The 22,690-nt window shown below is 33.2% G+C and overlaps 2 protein-coding genes and 1 long non-coding RNA gene across 3 annotated transcripts; 1 reads left to right on the forward strand and 2 right to left on the reverse strand.

Moving 5' to 3' along the window:
* On the reverse strand, positions 1-5,719 carry LOC8285656 (nifU-like protein 4, mitochondrial). The gene is made up of 6 exons (XM_002524944.4): positions 5,452-5,719; positions 4,895-5,056; positions 2,596-2,771; positions 1,787-1,890; positions 1,581-1,692; positions 1-359 (listed from the first exon to the last, which is right to left on the reverse strand). Exons 1-6 carry the CDS (start codon positions 5,642-5,644, stop codon positions 291-293), a joined length of 816 nt encoding a protein of 271 aa, XP_002524990.1. The 5' UTR covers positions 5,645-5,719; the 3' UTR covers positions 1-290.
* Positions 5,720-5,865: 146 nt separating this feature from the next.
* Positions 5,866-11,417, forward strand: LOC8285657. The gene is made up of 5 exons (XM_002524945.4): positions 5,866-6,401; positions 6,918-7,626; positions 8,932-9,298; positions 9,781-10,150; positions 11,077-11,417. The coding sequence occupies exons 1-4, from the start codon at positions 6,167-6,169 to the stop codon at positions 9,826-9,828; spliced, it is 1,359 nt and encodes a 452-aa protein (XP_002524991.1). The 5' UTR covers positions 5,866-6,166; the 3' UTR covers positions 9,829-10,150; positions 11,077-11,417.
* A 3,255-nt stretch (positions 11,418-14,672) lies between these two features.
* LOC125370373 lies at positions 14,673-15,577 on the reverse strand. Its single transcript, XR_007216274.1, has 2 exons — positions 15,367-15,577; positions 14,673-15,181 (listed from the first exon to the last, which is right to left on the reverse strand). It is a non-coding gene; the product is annotated as an uncharacterized LOC125370373 (long non-coding RNA).
* Between the last annotated feature and the right edge of the window lie 7,113 nt (positions 15,578-22,690).

A 22,690-nucleotide genomic window follows, 5' to 3' on the forward strand; every position in this document is an offset into this window, starting at 1 on the left:
TAAGCTCGAAATCCAATATTTTTATAGCTTCGTGCATGGCGGAGGAGTTTAATAAAACGTGCCAGAAATCTTTTCTGCACTTGCTACAATATTCATACAGCTCTACATTCATTTGCAAGCGTAGGTTACAGGGACTGTGACATACTCTACCAATAATAGAGCAAATATAGCCAGCAAACATTATTTTCTCCTGTACAAGAGCCAAAATTCCTTTTTTTCTTTTTCTTTCCCTGCATGCATCTGAATAAACTACACCAGGGGAAAAAAAAAGAAAAGAAAAGGATATTACACTATTCAGTCTGACCGGCTAATGCTGCATCCTCGTCTTCAGCATCTAATTCTTGTTCCACTCCTTTCACCTGCATATGCGGATGATTTCATAAGCAGTTAAAACAGAAACATAAAGAAAAGCTAATTTATTGAAACCCCTTGACAAGCCAACCAGCAATACTAACCAGGGCCACAACGGTTTCTTAAGCAAAACAGTTGGCCACAATATTTAAGGAAAAGGCTGCAGTTTGCAAGCACATGAATATAGTTTTTTTTTTTTTCACCAAACAACAGTTGAGCACTCAACGGTTAATGTTGAGATTCAAAAGCACCAAAGGGACAAACTCATACTTGTTCATATGGAGGAACATAGAATCAATTCATTGAGGGCAAAACTCAAAGTAATGTAATGCAAGGATTTTATGATTGCTTGGCTCAAAATGAAAATAATATGAGATAAGAAATCACCAACTGTCTTCCTTTTCAATTGTGTAAGTTTACGTTTCTTTTTTTTTCTTTTCCTCCTCTGGTAATAAAGTTTAGCTAAACTTTACATTTCTTGTCTACTGTGATTAAGAGAAATCTCTACTGGGACATCTCTGCATGACATCTTTAATTTTTTTTTAAAACCATAATTTTATTCATATAATTTATTTTAAGAGTATAACTTCCATTCATCCCTGCCCCTTCATGCGGGCCCTCTTTCTGCCTTTCATTAGGGATTCAAGCACAAATTAAGTTTTCAGATCTAGAAGTGCTAGAAACTAGGATTAATCTCACTATGCAAAATCTACTGTAATTAAGTTTCGACAATGCTTCATGCTTATATGCTCCCATAATCAGAAAATCCTGAAGGGAATCAGTCTCTCATACAGAAAAATCCTGGCTCCCATTTCTCAGAAGATGCTGATAACGTGCTCCTCAGTTGCAATTTATATCATACACACCCACACTGAAACGAAGTATACAAAACATATGCTAGTAAAACCATCCAGTGAGGGAGTTGCATAAAATGTCTATCAATTTTAGGTCTCCTCTCTTTTTCAGTGACCTAACAATCTAATCAATTAACTTGCAGAGGATATTTTAGGACCAATTCACCAGTAACAGGAACTAATACATGCCACCTAGAAAAAAAAACATAAATGACATAAGCTGTCTCTGCCCTTAAAAATTGATTTGTTACATAAAGTTGTTGGTAGTTCCTAATATGCCATGTGTTTTAGACATGATCTACAAGACAACATGTCATGCTAACAGCATGACCATACATATCTTCAGAATCCAAATATTATATTGTCAATTGTTACCTCTGATACATAATGCATCAGCATATTTTCAATTCCAGATTTCAGAGTTACTGATGAGCTTGGACAGCCACTACACGCTCCTTGCATTTTCAATTTGACTATTCCTGTTTCTCTGAAGAAAGCAAAAATGCAAAAGTCCCAATAAATGATGAATAACAATACGGACTATATATTCATTCAATTTAACTGAATCAAGAAAAACCTACGGATCAAATCCCCGATATTCTATATCTCCACCATCGTCTTGCACTGCTGGCCGAATACGAGTCTCCAACAGTTCTTTGATCATTGCTACCGTTTCTGAATCATCCTGCATTAGAAAGCACAAATTTTCACATTAAGAGATTACACAAAGGAGTAGTCAAACATATCTCAAAAATAAAGGAAAAGAAAAAAAAACTCAATCCTTAGCAAGTCCCAGTTCAGAATATCAGTGTCTGCTTTGGTTAGCTTCAGCGTAATACACTTGATTACATTCCGGTGACATCGCAATGAGCAATATGAGAAGCAAGCATTAGTACTTCATATCAGGAAGGGGCTGGATGAACACATCACATTCAATAACTTAGCACTAGAAAGCTATTCTATCAGAAAAACTTCTTTCATTACCACTGTGAAATTATCTAATGGGCTCAAGTATTGTAAAATTAGAGTAGAGTATAGTATATCAAGATTAGATTAGAGCAAGAGGAGTGTGGATTGGCTAACAATTAAGTGTATTTTGGACATAACTAATAGCATGATTTAAGTCAAGTTAATAGGTTTGTCCTTACATTATAAATTCTTTTATATTTCTTACATGCTCAATGTATGATGACCACATACTCCAACTACCACTTGCATTATCCAAAAATAGAAGTTCAATCTAGTTAGTGCGTTCTAATGGTTAAATGCTATCCAAATGTGAAAATAAATCATAAAAACTTTTCATAAACACAGAATTGCACAATCCTATCATGATCATTCTGTATATAAGAAAGTTTTAAAGTTCAAAATTAAAAAATCAGCAACGTGCCTTATGAATTGCGGTGTCCTTTGATGCTGCAATTTCTGAATCTAGAAACAATGGTTGACCAGAAGAATAAAAGTCCATTATAGCTGCAAATATTTCAGGCTTTAGCAAATCCCAGGACACGTCATCTGATTTTGTCACAGTGATAAAATCAGATCCAAAGAAAACCCGAGTAGTTCCTATAGAAAATAAGAAAAGGTTAAGCATTCTCATCAAAATAAAATTCTAGGATCTGGAACTATACCAATTGCCATCTTTATAAAGTTTCTTTTAAAGAACCTTAAGAAGTTCATTTCCAAACTAAAGATTTTATAGACAGAAATTATGGTTCAATACGAAATGAGTTACTCAAGGATACATACATATATGTTTATTCATAATAAAACCATGCAAACAAAATAGAACCACTAGCCTCGCACCAATAACTATTGTAAGATACCAAATATTTTATAGGATTAACAACTGTATCACGCAACTCAAAGATGCATAACAGATGAAATTCTGATACATCGAATTTGAACCTCTAGAAATGAAAAATTGCATTTATTTGAATAGATAAAATAGTAACCTTAGTGCTAAGTAGGCTTGCAATCATAAACAAGAAGATTTCTAATAACCTAATAAGTTGCTGACTAACAGGGACTTCAAGTATTTAAAAACAAGAGTATTATAAATAGAGAACACCTGATTCCTGAAAAAAAAAAAAAACTAATTGAAAAAAGAAGTTCTAAATTATTGAAACCAATAACGTAAGAGTCAATGCTGCACCTTCTTTTCTTTATCAGCATCGACTTTCCTAGCTTTATTCTGACTTCAGAAAGTATTCCAAAACAAGAACATAACAAATAGAAATCTTAATTCCTAAATAAACTGAAATCAAAAGGAATTCTAAATTGCAAATACTAACATAAGAGCAGATGCTGGAAATTCCTTTTAATCAGCATCAATCTACTGAAAGTTTAAAACTTAAATTGCATCTTTTGATTCTTAATATGCATAAACTTCACAAAATATAGTCACTTATCAAAATACTGTGCACTTAAATTAGCTAACAACCAACATGCCTTTTGTTCCCTGATAGCTGTGCACTCATATAAACAAGACCAAGAAAACAAGTTTAGTGCACTTGAATATAAAAAGAGTTCGATGGGGAAGCATAAAACTAGGGACTATATGCACAATGCCAATCACACTATGCATCAAAAATTCAATCACAATTTCAGACTTCAAAAGGATTAGCAGGCTGTAATGATAGTGAATCAAATTCTTTCCAATTGAATGAAAAAGCTACAAGTTTAAATATCATTTAGAAACTACTAATTGATACCGGGAATCGATTTGCATCCAGTCAGTTAGTTTTTAAGCTCTGGCTAGGACAAAGAGAAGCTATGTGGTTGCAACAGTCTAACTACTAATGACATTGACAATTTACAATGCAAGCGTTAACCAAGAATTTCTCGGCTAACAGAGACTTTGAATTGTTCACAATATCCTCTTGTATTTACCTTACTAAATTTCTTACCCTTGATTTTAAGGAGAGGTAAAAAAAGTATGCCATACCATATAACAGATGAGAATAATTCTTCAACACCAAAAGAAAAGGTCCGGAAAAAGGTCTTCTAAATTGGTACGGCTGAAGCAAATACCAGGAAATGCCTATGGAAAATATAATTACTCCTTCAAAGAAATCTTGCCTATAAGCATTTCTTTTCACACAATCACAAATCCAAACAAGCCCTGACATTCTCTCATACAATGGCATGATTAGCTGCAGTCTGACCTATTTAGCCTCTTGCGCAGTCCTATTCATCCCAAACTATTGCGCCCATTGTGCATACTTTTGTACCAAACTATTGTGCCTATTGTGCAACCCTATTTGTCCCAAACTATTGCTTTCTTAGGTTCTCAATCTTCTATGTGCAAGTCCACAGCTATTTCTCTCAACCTCTTTGTCAACACAAAAAACAGTAAAACTATATCATGCTTTGAAATCTATTGACAATTTCATAAAATGACTTGCATCCTGCAAGCAGTTGAACTTGAATATGACATGCATAGATGATAAACTTAAAAAGTTTTTGACAATGTCCGAGGAAAAAGGAATCTACTCTCCATTAAATTACCAAGCATCTGGACTACCAAGTTTGACAAATTGACACAACTTTATTACATTCCAATTCCTAAAATCATACTGAATAACTCCAATATATGAATAAATTCCTAAGAAAAAGAATTCAAAAAAAGCACCGGCAAGCATATTGTTAAAGGAAAAAGTAAAACAGTATTAAGAATGTCAGGTTACCATCAATTCCGTAAAGAGATTTAGCCAATGGAGAATTCAAGGCAGCACGAGCATTAGGAAAATCAACACTCCCAACTTCCATAACAGGCTTCCCAGGATAGAACATGAGTGACGACGGATTCGGTGTGGATTGAGTCTGTATAAACATTGTTCTCCTCTGCCCTAACCAAACCCAACCAAATTTTTTTTACTAAAACTCTGTTCCTCAAATATGTCAATTTCATTTTTAACATCAGATGCTAAAAATCAAACAACATAATAACTAGAACCTCTGGTAAACTGCATAATTCAAACACTCTTGAAGCTAAGAGCCATCACTTTTTATTAATTATCGGTCTAATTATAGCAACACAAAGTTTTAATTTGTTTTTTCCAAATTTTATTTAACAGTAATCATATATTGCTCAGAGTTAACAATGAAAATATCCAATATCCCACCATAAAAATACAAAAAAACCTTCAGAAAGGAAACCGTTTACAGAGAATAAGGTAAATATAAAATAAACAAAGCTATCGAAATTCTGTAGTTTCCTAAAACCCATCAAAACAAAACTGACCTGTGAAGTGGGTCCGTGGTTGTGGGAGCAAAGAAGACCTTAATGATCTGAAATCAGATATGTGGTTATCACGATGGAGAGAAGACGACATCGTTTGGTTTGCAGAGGAAAGGTGTATAGCACGACGAGCTGATAAACGGCAAGCAGTAGTGGTGGTGATAGCCCGCTTCATTAATCTACCAAAGCCTCTCATTGTCGTTTCTTTTCTTTGTTGATTTTTGATACCACAGGAAAAGGAGCAAGAGAACCGCTTCTGTGCATATGCGCAGTCTTTTCGAAATGGAAGAGGAGGTGCATTTCCGTAATTAATTAGATGATTCAAGGGTAGAATGATATCAAAGCGGATACAGAAAAAAACGAGTGTATGAGAAGACCCCTGGATAGATATAAAGCAGACACGTGGAATAGGAATATTACGATGCGAATGATAACACAACAACTACAACACACGCTATCGTCTCTCTCTCTCTAGATTGATAGATAGATCGTTACTTCTCTCTCTAACCCCAAAAATTCCAAACCCTAAAACCTTCTAAAAAAAAAATATTTATTCACATGAAACGCCCAATCCACACGCAAACCACCCTAGAATCAAATTCTAATCAATCAACCAAAAAATCAATTTGATGATTAGATTAATAAAGTTATCATATTCTTCTCAGAAACCCTAGCAGCAGCTTAAATTCGGATTTTTTTTCTTCATTTTGTTGTTGGAATGGAGGAGGATCTCGGAGCCCCGGAGTCATGGGAGGTTGCTGATCTGGACCAGACGATGAGTCGTTTGATGCTCAATAATAACAATAGCAATGACTCCTCCTCCTCCAAACAGGCCTCTCGAGATTCTTCTTCTTCGGTTTCGGTTCATAATTCCGGTTCGGGTGACGGTTTAATTAATCAGGTTGATCAGTTCCTTCGGGATGCCTTGAACAACCCCCGTGAGCGCCTTTCCAGTACGTTATTATCTATACTTTTCTTTTTATAATTGCTAAGTTATTATGTTAGGGTTTATTGTAGCAGGTTTTTGTCTAAATATTTTTATAATGGCACATCAATTGGGTGTAAGTTAGTTGTTTTAGCTAGTTCTGTTTATATTTCAGGTAACTTTACAAATTTCAGTTGAATAATTAATTTGAACTCCCATTTTAATTGAAATTTATTTTTGGGACAATTTCACACAGCTTATTTAATTATAATTTTTGTTAATTGGTAACTACTGATTGAGATACAGCAGGACTCCATGAATTTATTTTTTCTACAACTTTAACAAAACTCAAGTATTATAATGCAAATAACCCTTTTGATCAGGCAGCTCTTGTTATCATCAGTGTCTGTTCTAATATATGTTTTTTTTTTTAACATGAGGTGCCTATGTTGTTGGTGATTTAGAAATTATTTTTTTTTCTAAGCTCAAAATTTTTCATAGAATTAAATAACTTTTTTTTTTTTTTTTCTGTTTGTTTATGCAGTTTTGAGGATGGAGCAAGATGTTGAAAAGTTTATTCGTGATCCTACACAACAACAATTAGAATTTCAGCAGTTGCCCACTTCATATTTACGGTTGGCTGCACATCGTGTGGCACAGCATTATTCGCTGCAATCAATGGTTTTGCTAGACAATAACTTACCTGATGGTTCTGGTTCCAGAATTATTGTCCGCAAGACATCTGAGTGTAGGCTGCCTTCGATTCGCTTGGCTGACATTCCTGTGAATTTGCCATCTGAAGACAGTGGTGTCGTCAAAGTTGCAATTAAACAAAGGCCCCAGAAAAGGTCTCAAAGTGCCAACAATTCTAATTCGAATTCCTCAAAGGCAAATAATTCCAAAAGTGTGGAGGAAAGAAAAGAGGAGTACAACAAGGCACGTGCACGAATATTTAACTCTAGTAGTTTAACCAGTGGTGCTAGTGCAAAACCAGAAACTGAAGCAAGATACCAAGATAGTTCTCAGCATGGTTTATTGGGTGTGTTGAAGACAGAAGAAAAATCCTCTACAGGAAATTCAGATATAAATCCTGGTAGAAGTTTGATTGAATCTTCTACAAGTAGCAATAGATCAGCTAGAACTAGGACAGAAAAGGAACCAATTAGCAGGTACAGACCGAACAATAGGGTGGCCATTTTTCGAGACCGTGAAGTTGATAGGAAAGATCCTGACTATGACCGGAGCTATGACAGGTAGATTATCTAATTATCATATTTCTTTTAACGCCTAAAAACTTTCAAAAGTTTGACTCAGTGATCACAATGGGGATAAATGGTGGGGACAAAATATTAAGATAAAGAAGATAAAGAAAACACATACATGCATTTTCATGTGTACATATATAGAGAGTTGATGTAGGTTGGGAGACTAGACTTGAGAAATGTTAGATTTGCTGCCTTACTTATTTAAGCATATGCTCGTTAATAATATTTGTGCAGATGGCTTCAGCATTTAGTCCAGCTGCTTCTGATTCTTATCTCAATTTAATGCCAATGCTTTAGGGATAGCTCTTTGTTTCTATTCTTTTGATAGTACACTCATTTTCTAATGGTTTTGATATAATTTATACCCATAGTTGTTAAAGGCGAAAGGCGCACCAAGGTGATAAGTGCTCTTGGTGCCTGAGGCGCGCACCTGACAGAAGTGAGGCGCAAAAGATGAAATAAAATAAAACTAGGACTCATAACACAACCCATGCATAAAATAAAACACACATAACACAACCAAAGAAAAGAAATAAAAAGATCTTGAGAATCATGTTCAAGAGGCATTTAACAAACAACAAAAAGGCATGTTCAAAAGAGATGATAAAAGTAAAACATAGTCTTATAAATAACTAGAAGTCCTAGAATAGTAGAAATCCTAGAGCATCTTCCATTACTAATTTACTACAAATCTATAATTATAGTCTTGGTCCTACTCCTACACTTCTAGGCAATTTTTTTCTTCTTTTTCTTGATCAATGTCTTTTTTCCCTAATCTTCTTTCTTCCATTTAAAATTTTTTTTGGAGATAATTAGGTGTGCATAAGCCTACATATTCTATATTAAGTTATGATGAAGGGTTGAGATCATTGTTTGTCTTAAAAGAAGAAAAAAAAAATAAAAGTCAAAATATCACAATGGCGCGCCTCGCCTTAGGTCTGAGGCGCACAAAGGCGTGCCCCTTAGTGAAGTCACCTGCTTTTCTTGGCTTGAGGTGCTGAGGCTTGCGCCTTTGACAACTATGTTCATACCTATGGATGTGGAATCTGGACAATGAAAGTCAATTATTGCTTTAGCAAAATTTATCTGCTTGATAAAAGAAAGAAAAAAAGGTCTTTTGATTAAGTGGTATAAAGCATGTATACCATCCTAAGCGTTAAAAACTGAATAGTCAACTATGAAATCTCAATAATCAACTAAATGAAAGGTTCCAAATAATTTTCTTGGTTTATGATAGTGGGCTTGAGTTCTTTTTGTTTAACATGGATATCTTAATGATAAGATTTTATCCAGGTATATGCAAAGGTTTGATCCTGGATTTGGATTCAATGGTGGTCCATACACCATGCAGCCACTGTACACCCCTGCATTGAATTACAACACTGAATTTCCACAACTTGGTTCCAGCCATAGGCCACAGATATCTGCAGAACACCAACCTCAGCCGCTCCCTCAACATTTGCCTGGGCCATGGGCTGCCCCATCAGCCCCTGCTGGAATGAGTTATGGGCATCCAGAAACAATGATGCAACCGTTTAATCCAAATCAAATTGGTGCACGCTCCACATCTGCCGTTTACTTGCATTCCTCCCAGTATCCCTGTCAGCGTCCAGGAATGCCTTTTATCCATCCTCATGAACATGTTCAGCCTTTTTCACAGGTATGGCAGCTGGAAGGGTTTTCCTTTTCTATCATTTGTAGGCTAATAAATAATGAATCTTCTGTTATTGTAGTTGGGGAGTATCATTTACAAGTCCTTATCAGATTAATTCCAAAGTTTCTTAGATTTAACTGTTTTGAATCCAATCTTTTCCCTAATTGAGGTTTGCACATCATAAACTTTTTCATGTTAGTTCGTGTTATGAATGACATTTGTGAGCAACAGAATGTTTAATCATGCATGCACTGGACTGGCAGAAACACTCATTTCCCCATTGTAGATGAACAAAGAAAGCATTAGAAGATATTGTTATTACTTCCTGCTTCTTTATTTTTTAGAAGGAAAGAGAAAGGGAAATAAACTTAAATTATTGAAATGATTTATCTTGTTTTTATATTTTTGTGCTTGGTTTCTGTTTGGTTCATATTGCTAATAATGGATTTTTTTATCGCTTGTTTATTGTACTCACGTGTTTTTTGCAGTCTCATCAACAACCTGATGCAAATTTTGGTTTAGCCCGGCCCCGGTGAGGGGCTTGGGCCATGCCTGCACCCTGCCAGCTGGAACTTGCGCTTGAAATATTAATAGGATGCTGTATCCCAGCTTGCAGGCGTGCAGGCATAAGGATCCGAGGTGGATGGGAGTGGACATTTTGCATTAAGATCCACTCCACCAGCCTCGGTATCAATTAAAGCTTCTTCTATATGTGATGAAGAAGCTCAAAGGCTCGGGGGGATCTATAGGTGAATGATTGTGAGCCTTGTCTTACCTCTGATGATGATGATGATGATGATGAATGAAATCAGAAAAGAATTGACATAGCTGGAAATGCTGTTCTCTGGTTGGAAGAAGGTACGTCTTGTTCCATCACAATTCCTTTTCAGGTTTAGGGGCTATTTGGTATCAATGTCAAATATTATGAAAACTAAGAGCAAAAATTGAAAATCTGAATTCGAAACTGAAGATTGAGGATTTGCATAGTTTATGGTTCTTTTTTTCTCATTTTTAATTAACAATTTAGAATAACCCAATCAAATGAAAATTTTGGGCGATCAAACTAATACATTGCAAGTGTATGGTGGTGCTGTCAGTGTCAGTTGATTCAAGGGTGATCAGGTGGCTGCTGTTGTGACAGACAGAGGCAGTATTGGTGGCGTTTAGTTTTCCTGTAACCTGAAGCAAATACTGAAATGTTCTTTTATTGTTTCCCTCTTGTCAATAACAACTCTGTGATTAATTAAGATGTTGTGCATTTTGCAACTGCTGATGGTGGTGGTGGCAGCAGGGAAACAGGTTGTGATTTGGATTTGTTGGGCTGTATGCACCTGGCAAGAATATCCAGGTCTGTTCCAAGTCAGGAGCAGAATGGGGTAGCAGTTTTTTTGGGGTTAGCTTGTTTGTCATGATAGGCAGTTATCAAGTAGTGTCATTTTAGATAGTTATCAAGTCTAGTGCTGTATAACTAACACGCAGAATCTTAGAAAAGGTTTCAAGTTTCTTAAATGCAAGAGATCATAGAGTTATCTTTAATGACTCTTTCTCAAACTAAAGAGATCATTGGGTTTACTCATTCTATAGTTTTCAGTTGATTTACCCCATAACTAGATCCCAAACTTGGGACAGTCACATTGGGGCAGTTGGGAGAAAACCTGTTGGCATAATTACTGTAGTACTAGTAAGGAGTCTGTGATACAAAAATATAAAGTAGCTCCCTTACATTCTGTTCCCATTGGTGGTTGCATGTTTTTATAGACGTTTAAAATATCTTCTTCTTGCAGACCCGTTAAGAGCCAAAAGGGAAAAATACATGAAGGTTGTTTTGGTTCGAGGTGGTATTTCAGTATTTGGGTCACAGCGGCTTGGTTGTGCAGCCCTTGAAAACTCTGATCACCACTTTAACTGCGCCTCAAAGACTTGTTTACTAGAATTATGAAGTGGATCTTGTTGTGTATCATAATATCTTTCGGACTGTAATGGTATCTATGGATCACTATCTACAATTTGATCAGTCACCTGTAATCTATTTGCAGATTTTAGAAAAGATATTGATTGGAGGAGTTTAACTCTCTAAAATTCTTCTCTTTATTCATCTGTTGAAATTGCCTTCTTTGTTACTTAAGAGACCTGTTCTGATCTTGTTTTTCTTGTGGTCTTCTTGAGTAGTTGCTTGTGCTTAGCTTTCCACTTGTTGGCTATAGCAGCTTTCCTCTAATTCTTTTTTTCTGGTCCGTCACATTTAACCGAGAATATATATATAATATATAAAATTTATTAAAGAAAAATGTAGATTGTAATACTATAAATTGGACTAACTTGTGTTGAGAATTATTTAGAACTTGTATTTAAAAGAAAATAAATAGGTTTTTTTAAACTAGTGTTTGTAATTTATTTTTATAATTTATATAATTTATATTTATTATTTTATTATAAAATAGGATTCTATTAATAATAATATTTATTTCAATATATTATTTAATAACTTAGATTTGAGTGTTTGGACTTATATAATTAAACGTCATTTTATGTTAATTTGGACTTATATTATTAAGAGTTGGATATTATAATTATTATTTTATATATAATAAATAAATATAATTAATTTTTATTAGACTGGTCGAACTGTCGGTAAATATTACCTTGATCGGTTATTTTCTAGTCGAATTTTTAGAACAATGTGATTTATATGAAAGCTACATTTTAGTTTATATATATATGTATATTATATATATATATATATATATATAATCTTAAACTTTTTTTATAATAATTTTTCTATTTTATTTTGCTATTTTCTTCTAGAATTGTTTTTAGATTTATCTTTTCTCACCAAAAATTCATACTCAATTTAAATCTTTACTTATTTAATTTTAGCTACTCATATAATTTAACTATATAATTAAATGTAATTTCATTTATTATTTTTCTTGTTAAGAACTTTTAATTTTTAAACAAATTTTATTTTTATTTTTAAATTATATTTTTAAAATCTAATCCAATAAAAACTGATAAAGTTGAATTTATTAGTTTTTATTTTTATTTTAATTTGATTGAATTTTAATAAGTGCAATTCAATTAATATAATTTAGGTTAGCATATAGTTTCTAAATTGATCAATTTAATTCACAAATATCCCTAACAACATAAGATATTCTTCATTTAAAGATATCTGAACTCGATTAAAATATATAAATTCTAAATCGTTCCAAATCCATTTTACAAATTTCATTTCTTACTTATTATCCAAATTCAATAAAAATCCTTTTAATATATTTAGTTGTTAACTAAATCTTATGAATATTTAAATAAGTAGTAGATGTTTTACCATTAACTATTCATTAACATTCAAATAATTATATAAGTACTTATTTATCGAATCCGTTTACAATAATTAAATTTTAGAATATATTAACAAAAATTAATAAAAATATAAAATTTAAATTATATAGTTTTAAATAAAATTTTATTATATATATATATATATATATATATATATATATATATATATATATATATATATATATATATATATATTATTTAAACAGATATCGAATTCAAATCCTCTAGATTCATATAATAGATATCCGAACATTCAAATCCAAATTCGATACATTATATGTTACCAAATACATTTATAATAGTATCCCCCGACTTATTCTTAACTTTCTAAGTTCAACAAACCCGTATATATGTGAACCAATTCCCTAAATGTATAGATGCCTTTTTAAGCTAATGAATTGGCACAGGAAACAAATCCTTGAGAACTTCTCAAAAAGACACACCAAGACGTCAGATGGGCAATTCATTGACAAGCAATCCAAGGAAATTAATCTTCCTCTTTTAGTTTTGCATGCTTAATGAGATTTGGCTTCTTATAAATGGATTCTTGAATTGTGGAATCGGGTTGAGTCCATGATTGCCTTCCCTGCTTCTCATCCAAAGAAGGGATCTACGAAGCCTAGGTACCACACTGATTCATTGTCTTGTTAGCTGTGTAACCTCAACTCAAGGAGGCCAATCCTATAATGAGATATAAATTGCAGTTAGTGATGCAAAGAGAGATTTCTGTAAATAAAAATCTTAATTATTTATGACAACAGATGAGATAGAAGAACCTAATTATTTGATTGTTTTGAGTGAGTGAAGTGGGAAGAAATGAGAGGCAGTGAAGATAAATTAATTTTATTTAACTTCTTCTGCTTAGGTCTTAAAACAAGTATTGGAAAGAGAGAAAACGGAAAGAAGGGAAATTATTCCACTTGAGATAGAGAGACACACCAAGTTTATTTGATTTCATTATGCCTTTATCATTATCTTTTTATAAAAAGAGCACGATTTATCATTTCTTCTCACAGCTTTATTCTGCTTATTTCACCGTACACTTCAAAGAAGTTCAGTGTGGCGATCTGCAGTGCTAATAAGTGCATGTATTTGTGGTTTTTACCAGTAATTCCTATTGGGATGCCTACTACGGGATTACTTCTATCTATTTATAAGATTACATGGTTTTCTTTTTCTGAGAAAGCTTTAAGAGTGGAACATATTATTGCCTCATCAACATTTTTATTATTGTTAAGCATAATCTGGCCTCCAAGAAAAAAAAAGAAACACATATAAGTAAGAGCTTTAACAGGTAACTATAGGTAAAGAAAAATCTGTATCTCCATGATTTGCACTTTAGGAAGATGAATTCATCAAGTGCATCCACAAAGTGTTCAAATTCTTATTTAGGATTTGTGGTAGAAGTAGAACTGAGATTAAGGTCAGGGTTATCATTTGGGGTGGATTTTGACTTGGACAGCTTCTGCTTCAGCTCAGATAGCAGTGCCTGATTCTCTCTGTTTAGTTGTTGAGCTTTCTTCCTGAGCATCTCATTTTGTTGAATCATATAACAGTTCTGCAAGTATAGCTTTGAATTCACCTTCTCCATGTTGAATGATTATTTTATTTTTTCCCTGGAAGTAGAGCAAGACACAGGTTAAAATCTCAAAATGACAGCAAGCTAAACACAAGGCTCAGCAGATTTAGGAATTTATTTCATGCATGGTAACAACTATATTTTAACGCATTTAGAGATAGACAAGATGATTTGAGCATGTTCCTGTATGCGTGTAGCTCGAGTAAGTAACTCCACATGCACATTGAATAATAATAACAATAATCGATTCTATTATCTGGCTATGGCGGTATGAGCAGATAACAGAACATGTGCACGATTTTCATGAATACAGATTAATACAATTCTTATGATACAGTAGCTGGTGACTGTAACAAGTTCACAGAACATTTTCTGTACGTTGAGATAAGGACTATTTCAGTAGCAGAAAAGTAATACAATAGTATTTCCTGAAGGGAAAATGACTAGCAAAAGAATATACCTATTTTATCAGCTGAAACAGAAGTATTCAGAGAGGACAGACAGTGTTTTAGGCTCTAGTTCAGGATATGTAAAAAGTGTGTGTGTGTGTGTGTGTGTGTATATATATATATATATATATATATGTGTGTGTATATATATATACACCCTGCATAGGTTTCTAAAGTGGGAGAAAAACAAGGGGTGGTCATAGCCTAAATGGGTTCATTGAAAAACATCAAACACCCATCTGCAAAGCCTTCATGTCTGCCTTTTTCCTGTAGAAAATCTTTGATCAGACGTGTAACTTTAACCGTTCTATCATGGCACACGAGTCATCACAAGCACATCCAAAAGTGGAGCTGTTAGGGGAAGTGCACGTAAAAGAGATGAGAGTGATGTGCATGGTGCACCCCCACCAAAAAAGAAAAAGTATCCCTTTTTGCTGTGTGAGAAGCAATAGAGAAATGATTGCTTGGACGAGATGTACTGCTATTCTGGTTGGTACAATGTAGAAATAGTCTTCCCATCTGTCAATATTATGAAATTCATATCATATAAGGTAAGAATTATAATGGGTTAAAGGGATGTTTTTCATTGCACAACCCATCATATACATGTATGTATGTATAGAAACAGAAGAAGGATTGCTTAGGGAAGAAGATGATGATTGCTAGTGATAGATAATAAGAACAGTAGAGAGAGATGTTAATACATGTGTTCTCAAAGGGTGGTGACGCACGTGAGCCAGCTGAACCCAAAGAAATTGCCGTACTAATGTGATTACAAGCTGGCAGTAGAGGGAGACAGGTCACTTCTACAAACTCTCAATGATTGCTGGGTAACTGTTTCATTTGCTTTTGGTTGGATGAAGAAACTTGAGTTCCCATCATAATTGTGACAAGATTGTAAACCTTGAACCCAGATACTGACAAGTTTATGCATATGATTCACACACTGTAAACGTGCTACTTGTGTTGGGTATACAAATCCATTGAGGATGTGAGGAAAAAAGACTTTGAGCAGCCGGGATTTGATACTATACTTTGCAAATTGTACACAACGTACGATCTAAACTTGGCATAAGTTAACCAATAATCTCCGTACATTTAACAAGTGTAGGACAACGAGTCTATTGTAATCCATTAGAGAGTAGTACCTCTCTATAGAGAGAGAAAGGAAAAATAATCAATCCTGAAATAGGCGGTTATTGCTGAATAAATTTTATGCTTTGTCCTTCTTTTTAAATTTAGTATATAATTTATATTTTTTTAATATTGGTAAAGTATTTTTATATTAATTTTAAATTTACTTTTAATGAAATTATTAACCAAAATTTAATAATAATTGGTATTAGAATTGCTAACTTACTTTTAGACATTTCAGAATTCTTTTTAATTTTTTATATTGAAATTCTAAAAATCTAATATTTGAAATACTTTCAACTGTTGCAACAAATAATAAAAGAGAAAAAAAAAAGAACAAAAGATGATATGGGATCAAATTATTAGATTTTCTTCTGAATCCTAATAAAGATGAATAAAATATTAGAAAAGTAGTAAATATCTATTGTGAAATCATCTATATATTTATATAACTTTTAGTTATGTGATAGAGTCAACAACTCTATTACTAATTCAACTCTTTTCATATATTATTACTGTTTAAATTGAAATTAATAACAAATTATATTATTAAAATTAAAAAGTGTATACTAGATCTGAAAACGAATTTAAAGAACATAATTTAACTAGTAAATAAGCTCTTAAAATATTAGAGTGGAGATTGGCTCTGAACTTTTAATTGTTTTCATTTTATTTTTGGTTCAATATATCATCAAATGCCTATATTTGTATAAAATAGTCAAACAACACCTTGCATTTTATGAATTACTTATTAAATACTGACTCTTATCAAATTGATAACATATAAACACTTGGGATGATAATATAACTGGTTAGTAAACTTTGTACTTACTTTTGTTTTGGTCATAAAATTTAATTTATTTCATTTTAATTATTCAACTTTAGTTTTGATTAAAATTTAGTCACATTGCCAATAAAAATTGACATGTCATATTTTTCTTACTTAATTATATTTTTTTTATTGGTTATTCTTGCTATGTGTCAATTTTTTATTTGCAAAGTGACTAATTTAAAAAAAAAATTGGATAACTGAAACAAAATAAATTAAAATTTTATGAATAAAATGAAACTAAACATAAAATTCAGGGGGGTTTCCAGGCTAATTTTCGTTATTTGTCAGTATGTTTTTGCATCCTTAGAGCCGAATTTCATATGCATAGACATTAAAATCGATTAGAATAAAAGAAAATGGGATGAAAAACATTAAAATGAAAGCAACAGAAGTCAATTGAACGATTAAAATCTAAACTGATAAAAAATCCTAAGTCCAATAAACTAGCATATGGCAAATCAATCGACCAATCATATTTAACATGTTTAATTACCTAATCATAATGAAGAAATAAATCTAAACACTAATCCTATAACATATTTCTAATTATATCTAAAGCCCTAATTGGCAAAATATCAGATTTCAGGATTCTAAAATTTTTATTATCAAATTCAAAATCCAATTAATATACAAATTCACAAAAACCCTAATCTATCATACTGATCATAAAAGAAAACCTAATCATGTTTCTAGAAATAAATAACTAAAAGAAAATAAAAAGAAATGAAAGAACTGATTTTATGATGATGATGAATGTATGATTGAAGGAACCTTTAAGTAGTCACCGTGAATGATGGATCTATGAGTCTTAGGTAATAAGAATGCAATTGAGTCGAAGAGTGGGTAGGAATTCAATGCTAGATCTTATATAGAGAAATCTTCTGTTGATTTAGAAATAGTTTTCAAAAATGATTCTTTCTTCAATGGCTTGTTTCCTAAAATCATTCTTTCTTAATAGTTTGAATCTTCTATTGTCAACTAAGAACGACAATGCTTTTCTTTCTTTTCTCTTTAGATTTTCTCTCTATATTTTCTTTCTCAATGTCTCTCAAGTATCAATCTCACTTATTGTCGATTTTCAGCTTTTGATTCTCTCCTAAAATTCTAATTACCTCTTTCTATTTATAGAGCTAGGGTTTTAAGAGAAATCTTAAATGAAGCGATAGATTTTAGAAATATATCGATAAATATCCAATTTTATTTTTAAAATTTAAATAATTATTGATACAAATGATGATTATCTCAAGAAAATCTCCTAGAATCTGTATTTGGATGCAAAATCATCGAAAGAAATGACATCGGGGTGCAAGAAAACCCAATTGACTCTACGTAGAGCCGATTGGCTCCATGTAGAGGGAGTTAAAAATAGTTCAATTAGGTCCTTGAATTTGTGAAAACCGCCATTTTGACCTTCAAACTTTATTTTTCTTGATAATTAGGTCCAAACTGATTTAGAAAAGGTAATTATAGCTAGATTAACATCGAGCCTAGCCTCAAATTTGTCTGTCCTTCATCTCTCGAGACCCGAGAAGATAGTAACTCTTATCACAGGGTTTTCCATTTTTCCCTCGATATCTAAACCCGAAAAAGAGGTGCTGACACTATTTTTATAAGCAAACTCAATCAATAGTAGTGACTAATCCTACTAACCACCAAAATCCATAGCACACATTAGAGCATATCTTCCAAAGGCTAAATTTTTCCTTTCTGACTCACCATCAGCCTAGGGATGGAAAGTTGTGTTGAAGTTCAATTGGTACTAAGCTCTTCTTGTAGCTTCCTCTAAAATCTTGAAGTGAATCATGGTCCTTTGTCATACACTATAGAAATAGGAAGTCCATGAAGACTTACCAAGTACGCCCTCACATACTTAGCCATTGCACAAGTAGTCTTCATGGGTAGGAAGTGCGCTGACTTAGTCAACCGGTCCATAATCACCCAAATAGAGTCATACGCCATTGAAGTCCTAAGCAAACCCGAGACAAAATATATAATTCTTTCCAATTTTTACTTCGGAATAGGAAGTGAACCCTGATGATTTCTGGTGCTCAAGCTCAACTTGTTGGCACGCCAAACATTTAGAAACAAACTCTACCACATCTTTCTTCATCTCGTTCCACCAATAAATTCCTTTCAAATTGTGTTACATCTTAGTAGAACCTAGATGGACAATATAAGCTGTGTAGTGAGCCTCTTTTAAAATCTCCTTCATGAGATTATCCATATTGAGAACATACAACTGAATGCCCATTTTGGGAGTACCATCATCATCTATAACAAAATCATTGGCTTGACCTTAATGCACTTCTTTCTAGATTTTTCGTAGTTGAGGGTCCTAACTCTGAGCTGACTTGATCTTGTCAACAAGTACAAATCGAACCCTAAAATGCGCCAATTCCTAATTTGAATACTTCCAACTGTAATCCTTAATTGTACAACTCATGCAACTTCTTATTTAGAGGTATTTTCTCTATGCTGATATGAGCAATGCTACCTGCTAACTTTCTACTTAAGGCATTTGCTACTACATTTGCTTTACCTGGATGGTAAAGAATAGTACAATTATAATCCTTCAGAAGCTCCCACCTTCTCTGCCTCAGATTCAACTTCTTTTACTGGAATATATACTTCAATTTCTTATATTCATATATATTTTGCATGTCTCCTTGTAAAGATAGTGCCTCCAAATCTTAAGAGTAAAAATTATTGTTGCTATCTCCAAGTCATGAGTGGGATAATTCTGTTCATGCCTCTTCAATTGCTTGGATGCATAAGCCACTACCTTACCATGCTGCATCAAAATAAAACCCAATCCCACTCTAAAAGCATTACAATGCACAGTGAAAGCTTCAGTCCTAGATGGTAAGGTTAACACTAGAGCTAATATCGAACAATCTTTCAACCTCTAAAAGCTCCTTTTCACAAGCATCAATCGACGAGAACCTAACATCCTTCTGAGTCAACCTAGTTAAAAGGTGTCGTTATCCTTGAGAAATCCTGAACAAATCAGAGTTAGTAACTGGTCAAACCTAAAAAGTTGCAAACCTCTATCACTGTAGTCAGCCTTTACCAATCAGTCACTGTCTCCACTTTCTTGGGGTCCATTTGAATACCCTATTTAGACACAACATATCCCATAAGATATCATCAATAAATATGATGACAAAGTGATCCAGGAATGGCTTGAACAAATGACGAAGTATCCACTTAATAGTAATGGCTGATAGGAGCATTAGTGAGTCTAAATGACATTATCAAGAAGTCATAATGTCTTGAACGCCATCTTAGTTATATCTTATGCATGAATTCTCAACTAGTGATACCCCAATTGCAAATCAATCTTAGAAAAACATTCAGCACCTTGAAACTGATCGAATCGGTCATTAATACGAGGAAGCAGATATTTACTACGAATTGTCACCTTATTCAACTATCGATAATTAATACAGAGATGCAAAGAACCATCCTACTTCATAAACATTACCCGGGCGCCCCACGGAGATGTACTAGGTCTGATAAAACCCTTATCCATAAGATCCTACAATTACTTCTTTTGCTTCTTTAACTTCATTGGTGGCATTCTGTATGGTGGTTATACCTAGTACCACATTGATGTAGATCTCTATCTCTTTGTCAGGCGATAACCCTAGCAACTATTTTGGAAATACATTGAGAACTCACAAACAACAGGGATATCCTCAACTTTGCCTTTTTCTACTGAAGTGTCCTGATGAGCTAGATATCCCTAATACCAACAGTGAAGTATCTGCTTAATGGCTGACACGAGATTTGATAGTGCAAGAATTTATTCACCCTTAAAGTGAAACTCTGAGTCTCCTAGAATCTTAAAACTCACCTACTTTTTCTGGCAATCAAACGTGGCATAATGCATAAACCAACCAATCCATTTCTAAAATTACATTAAAGTCTATAACGTCTAAAAAAATTAAATTTTCAGACAGATCTCGACCTTCAATTAACACTAGACACAATTGGAAAATGATATCGGTCTCTAAGGCATCACTTAACAGCATATTCACAGACATGGGAACTTGTAGCCTAACTGTTTGAATACCTAATCTCATTGCAAAACTAGGAGATACAAAAGAATGAGTAGTCCCAGGATTTAGTTCTCTTACATTTTTACTACTTCATAAATTAATGTCTGTAGATTTTTATGATTTAATATTAGTATAATACTCATTTTTAATAACAAAATCACTTATTAAGTGATTTAACATATAACTAACTGTTAGGAGTGTGTAATGTTTTCTTATTGCTTTAGTTACTAGACACACGTATAACTCTTATAAGTTTGGTGGTTATAAACCTCTTATATTTATATATTTTAGTTGCTTGTATTAATTTTGACTAGATTGATTAATACTACAATAGATTCACAAATTCTCCACTTTTAGGGTTTTCCTTTTCTAAGCCTTATTCTCTATATCACATTATGGTATCAAAGCTTCACTCTTCTTTTTTTAATGGAGAGTAGCTTTTTTTTCAATAAATTGTTCCAATAAGTTCCTCTCATTTTTTATCAATTAAACTTGATAGTAAGAATTTTTTGATATGGAAACAACAAGTTATTTTTGCGATTAAAAGTTATGGTTTGCATCAATTTGTGTTTTCTTTTAATGTTCTTGAGAAGTTTTTATCTACAAGTGATGCTAATCTTGGAAGAATCTTTATTGTGGTTGCTAAGTGGGAACAAGAAGATCAACTTCTAAAGTCTTGGCTTCTTTTTCAATGTCTGAGTATGTTTTACCTCGAATGGTTGGGTGTAAGACATCTTACCAGATCTGGATTAAACTCCAACAACAGTTTACCACTCAAACACATGCAAAGGTTAATCAATTCAAAGTTGATTTATAGAATCTTTCTAAAGGTTCATTATTTGTTGATGAATATTTGTCTAAGATCAAGAGTTTAGTTGATGATCTTGCTTCTGTTGGCCATGTTTTGTTTGAGAAAGAGCATACTAATACTATTTTGGATAATCCTCCCTCTGAGTATGATGTAATTTCTATTTCTTTAATGACTAGATATAAAGAATTTATTGTTGATGAGGTGAAATCTCTTTTGATGGTGCAATAATGTAAAATTGAAAAGCATAATAAATCTCTTGATTCTTCTTCTCCTTCTACATTTTTTACACTGTTTAGCAATTCTAGTTCTAATTAGAACTCGCAATTTAATGATAATAAAGGATATTCTGGTGGTCGAAATTCATTTTCATTTCGAAGATGTGGAAATTACAATGGCAGTCATGGTGGCTATAATAATCGAGGTTCTTCTACATCTTGTTGTAGAGGAAGTTGGTCATATTCTAGAAAATCTAGTAGACCTCAGTGTCAGTTGTGTGGGAAGTTAGGTCATTTGGTTGATAAGTGCTACTAACGTTTTAATATGAGTTTTATTGGACCATCTCAGTTTCAAAATACTCCTGCATTCAATCCATCTTAGAATAGTTTTTCTATCCTACTCCTGCTGCATACTTTACTAATGCCTCTTATGTTTATAATGCTCATAATCCTTTTGAGGTGTTTGATAGTAGCCGGTAGCCTGACTCTAGGGCTTCGAATCATGTAACTCCAGAGGTAGCTAATTTGATGCATAGTATTCCTATCCTAGTCAAGAGAAGGTTTGCATTAGCAATGACTCAGGTTTGTCCATTGATCATGTTGGATTGTCTACTTTTTGTTCTCCTTTTTGTTATGAACTTCTTGCTTTTAATTATTTACTTCATGTTCCTGCCATTACCAAAAATCTTATCAGTGTTTCTAAATTTGTCGAAGACAATAATGTTTTCTTTGAATTCCATTCTGATTCTTGTTTTGTTAAGGATCATATTTCTAGAAATGTGTTGATGCAATGAAAAGTTAAAGATTGCTTGTATGCCTTAACTCCTCTCAAATGCTTTTTCAGTCAGTTGTTTCTTCTCTCAATAGCTCTAAGAATGTCCCTCAGTGTAGTTCCTCTAATACTTCAAGTATTGTGCTTAATTCCAAGGCTAAAAGGTCAGTTTACCCCATAAACTTCAAGAGAATGAACAATTC

This window comes from Ricinus communis, chromosome 6 (genome assembly GCF_019578655.1).
Source record: "Ricinus communis isolate WT05 ecotype wild-type chromosome 6, ASM1957865v1, whole genome shotgun sequence".
In the NCBI taxonomy this organism is placed as follows: domain Eukaryota; kingdom Viridiplantae; phylum Streptophyta; class Magnoliopsida; order Malpighiales; family Euphorbiaceae; genus Ricinus; species Ricinus communis.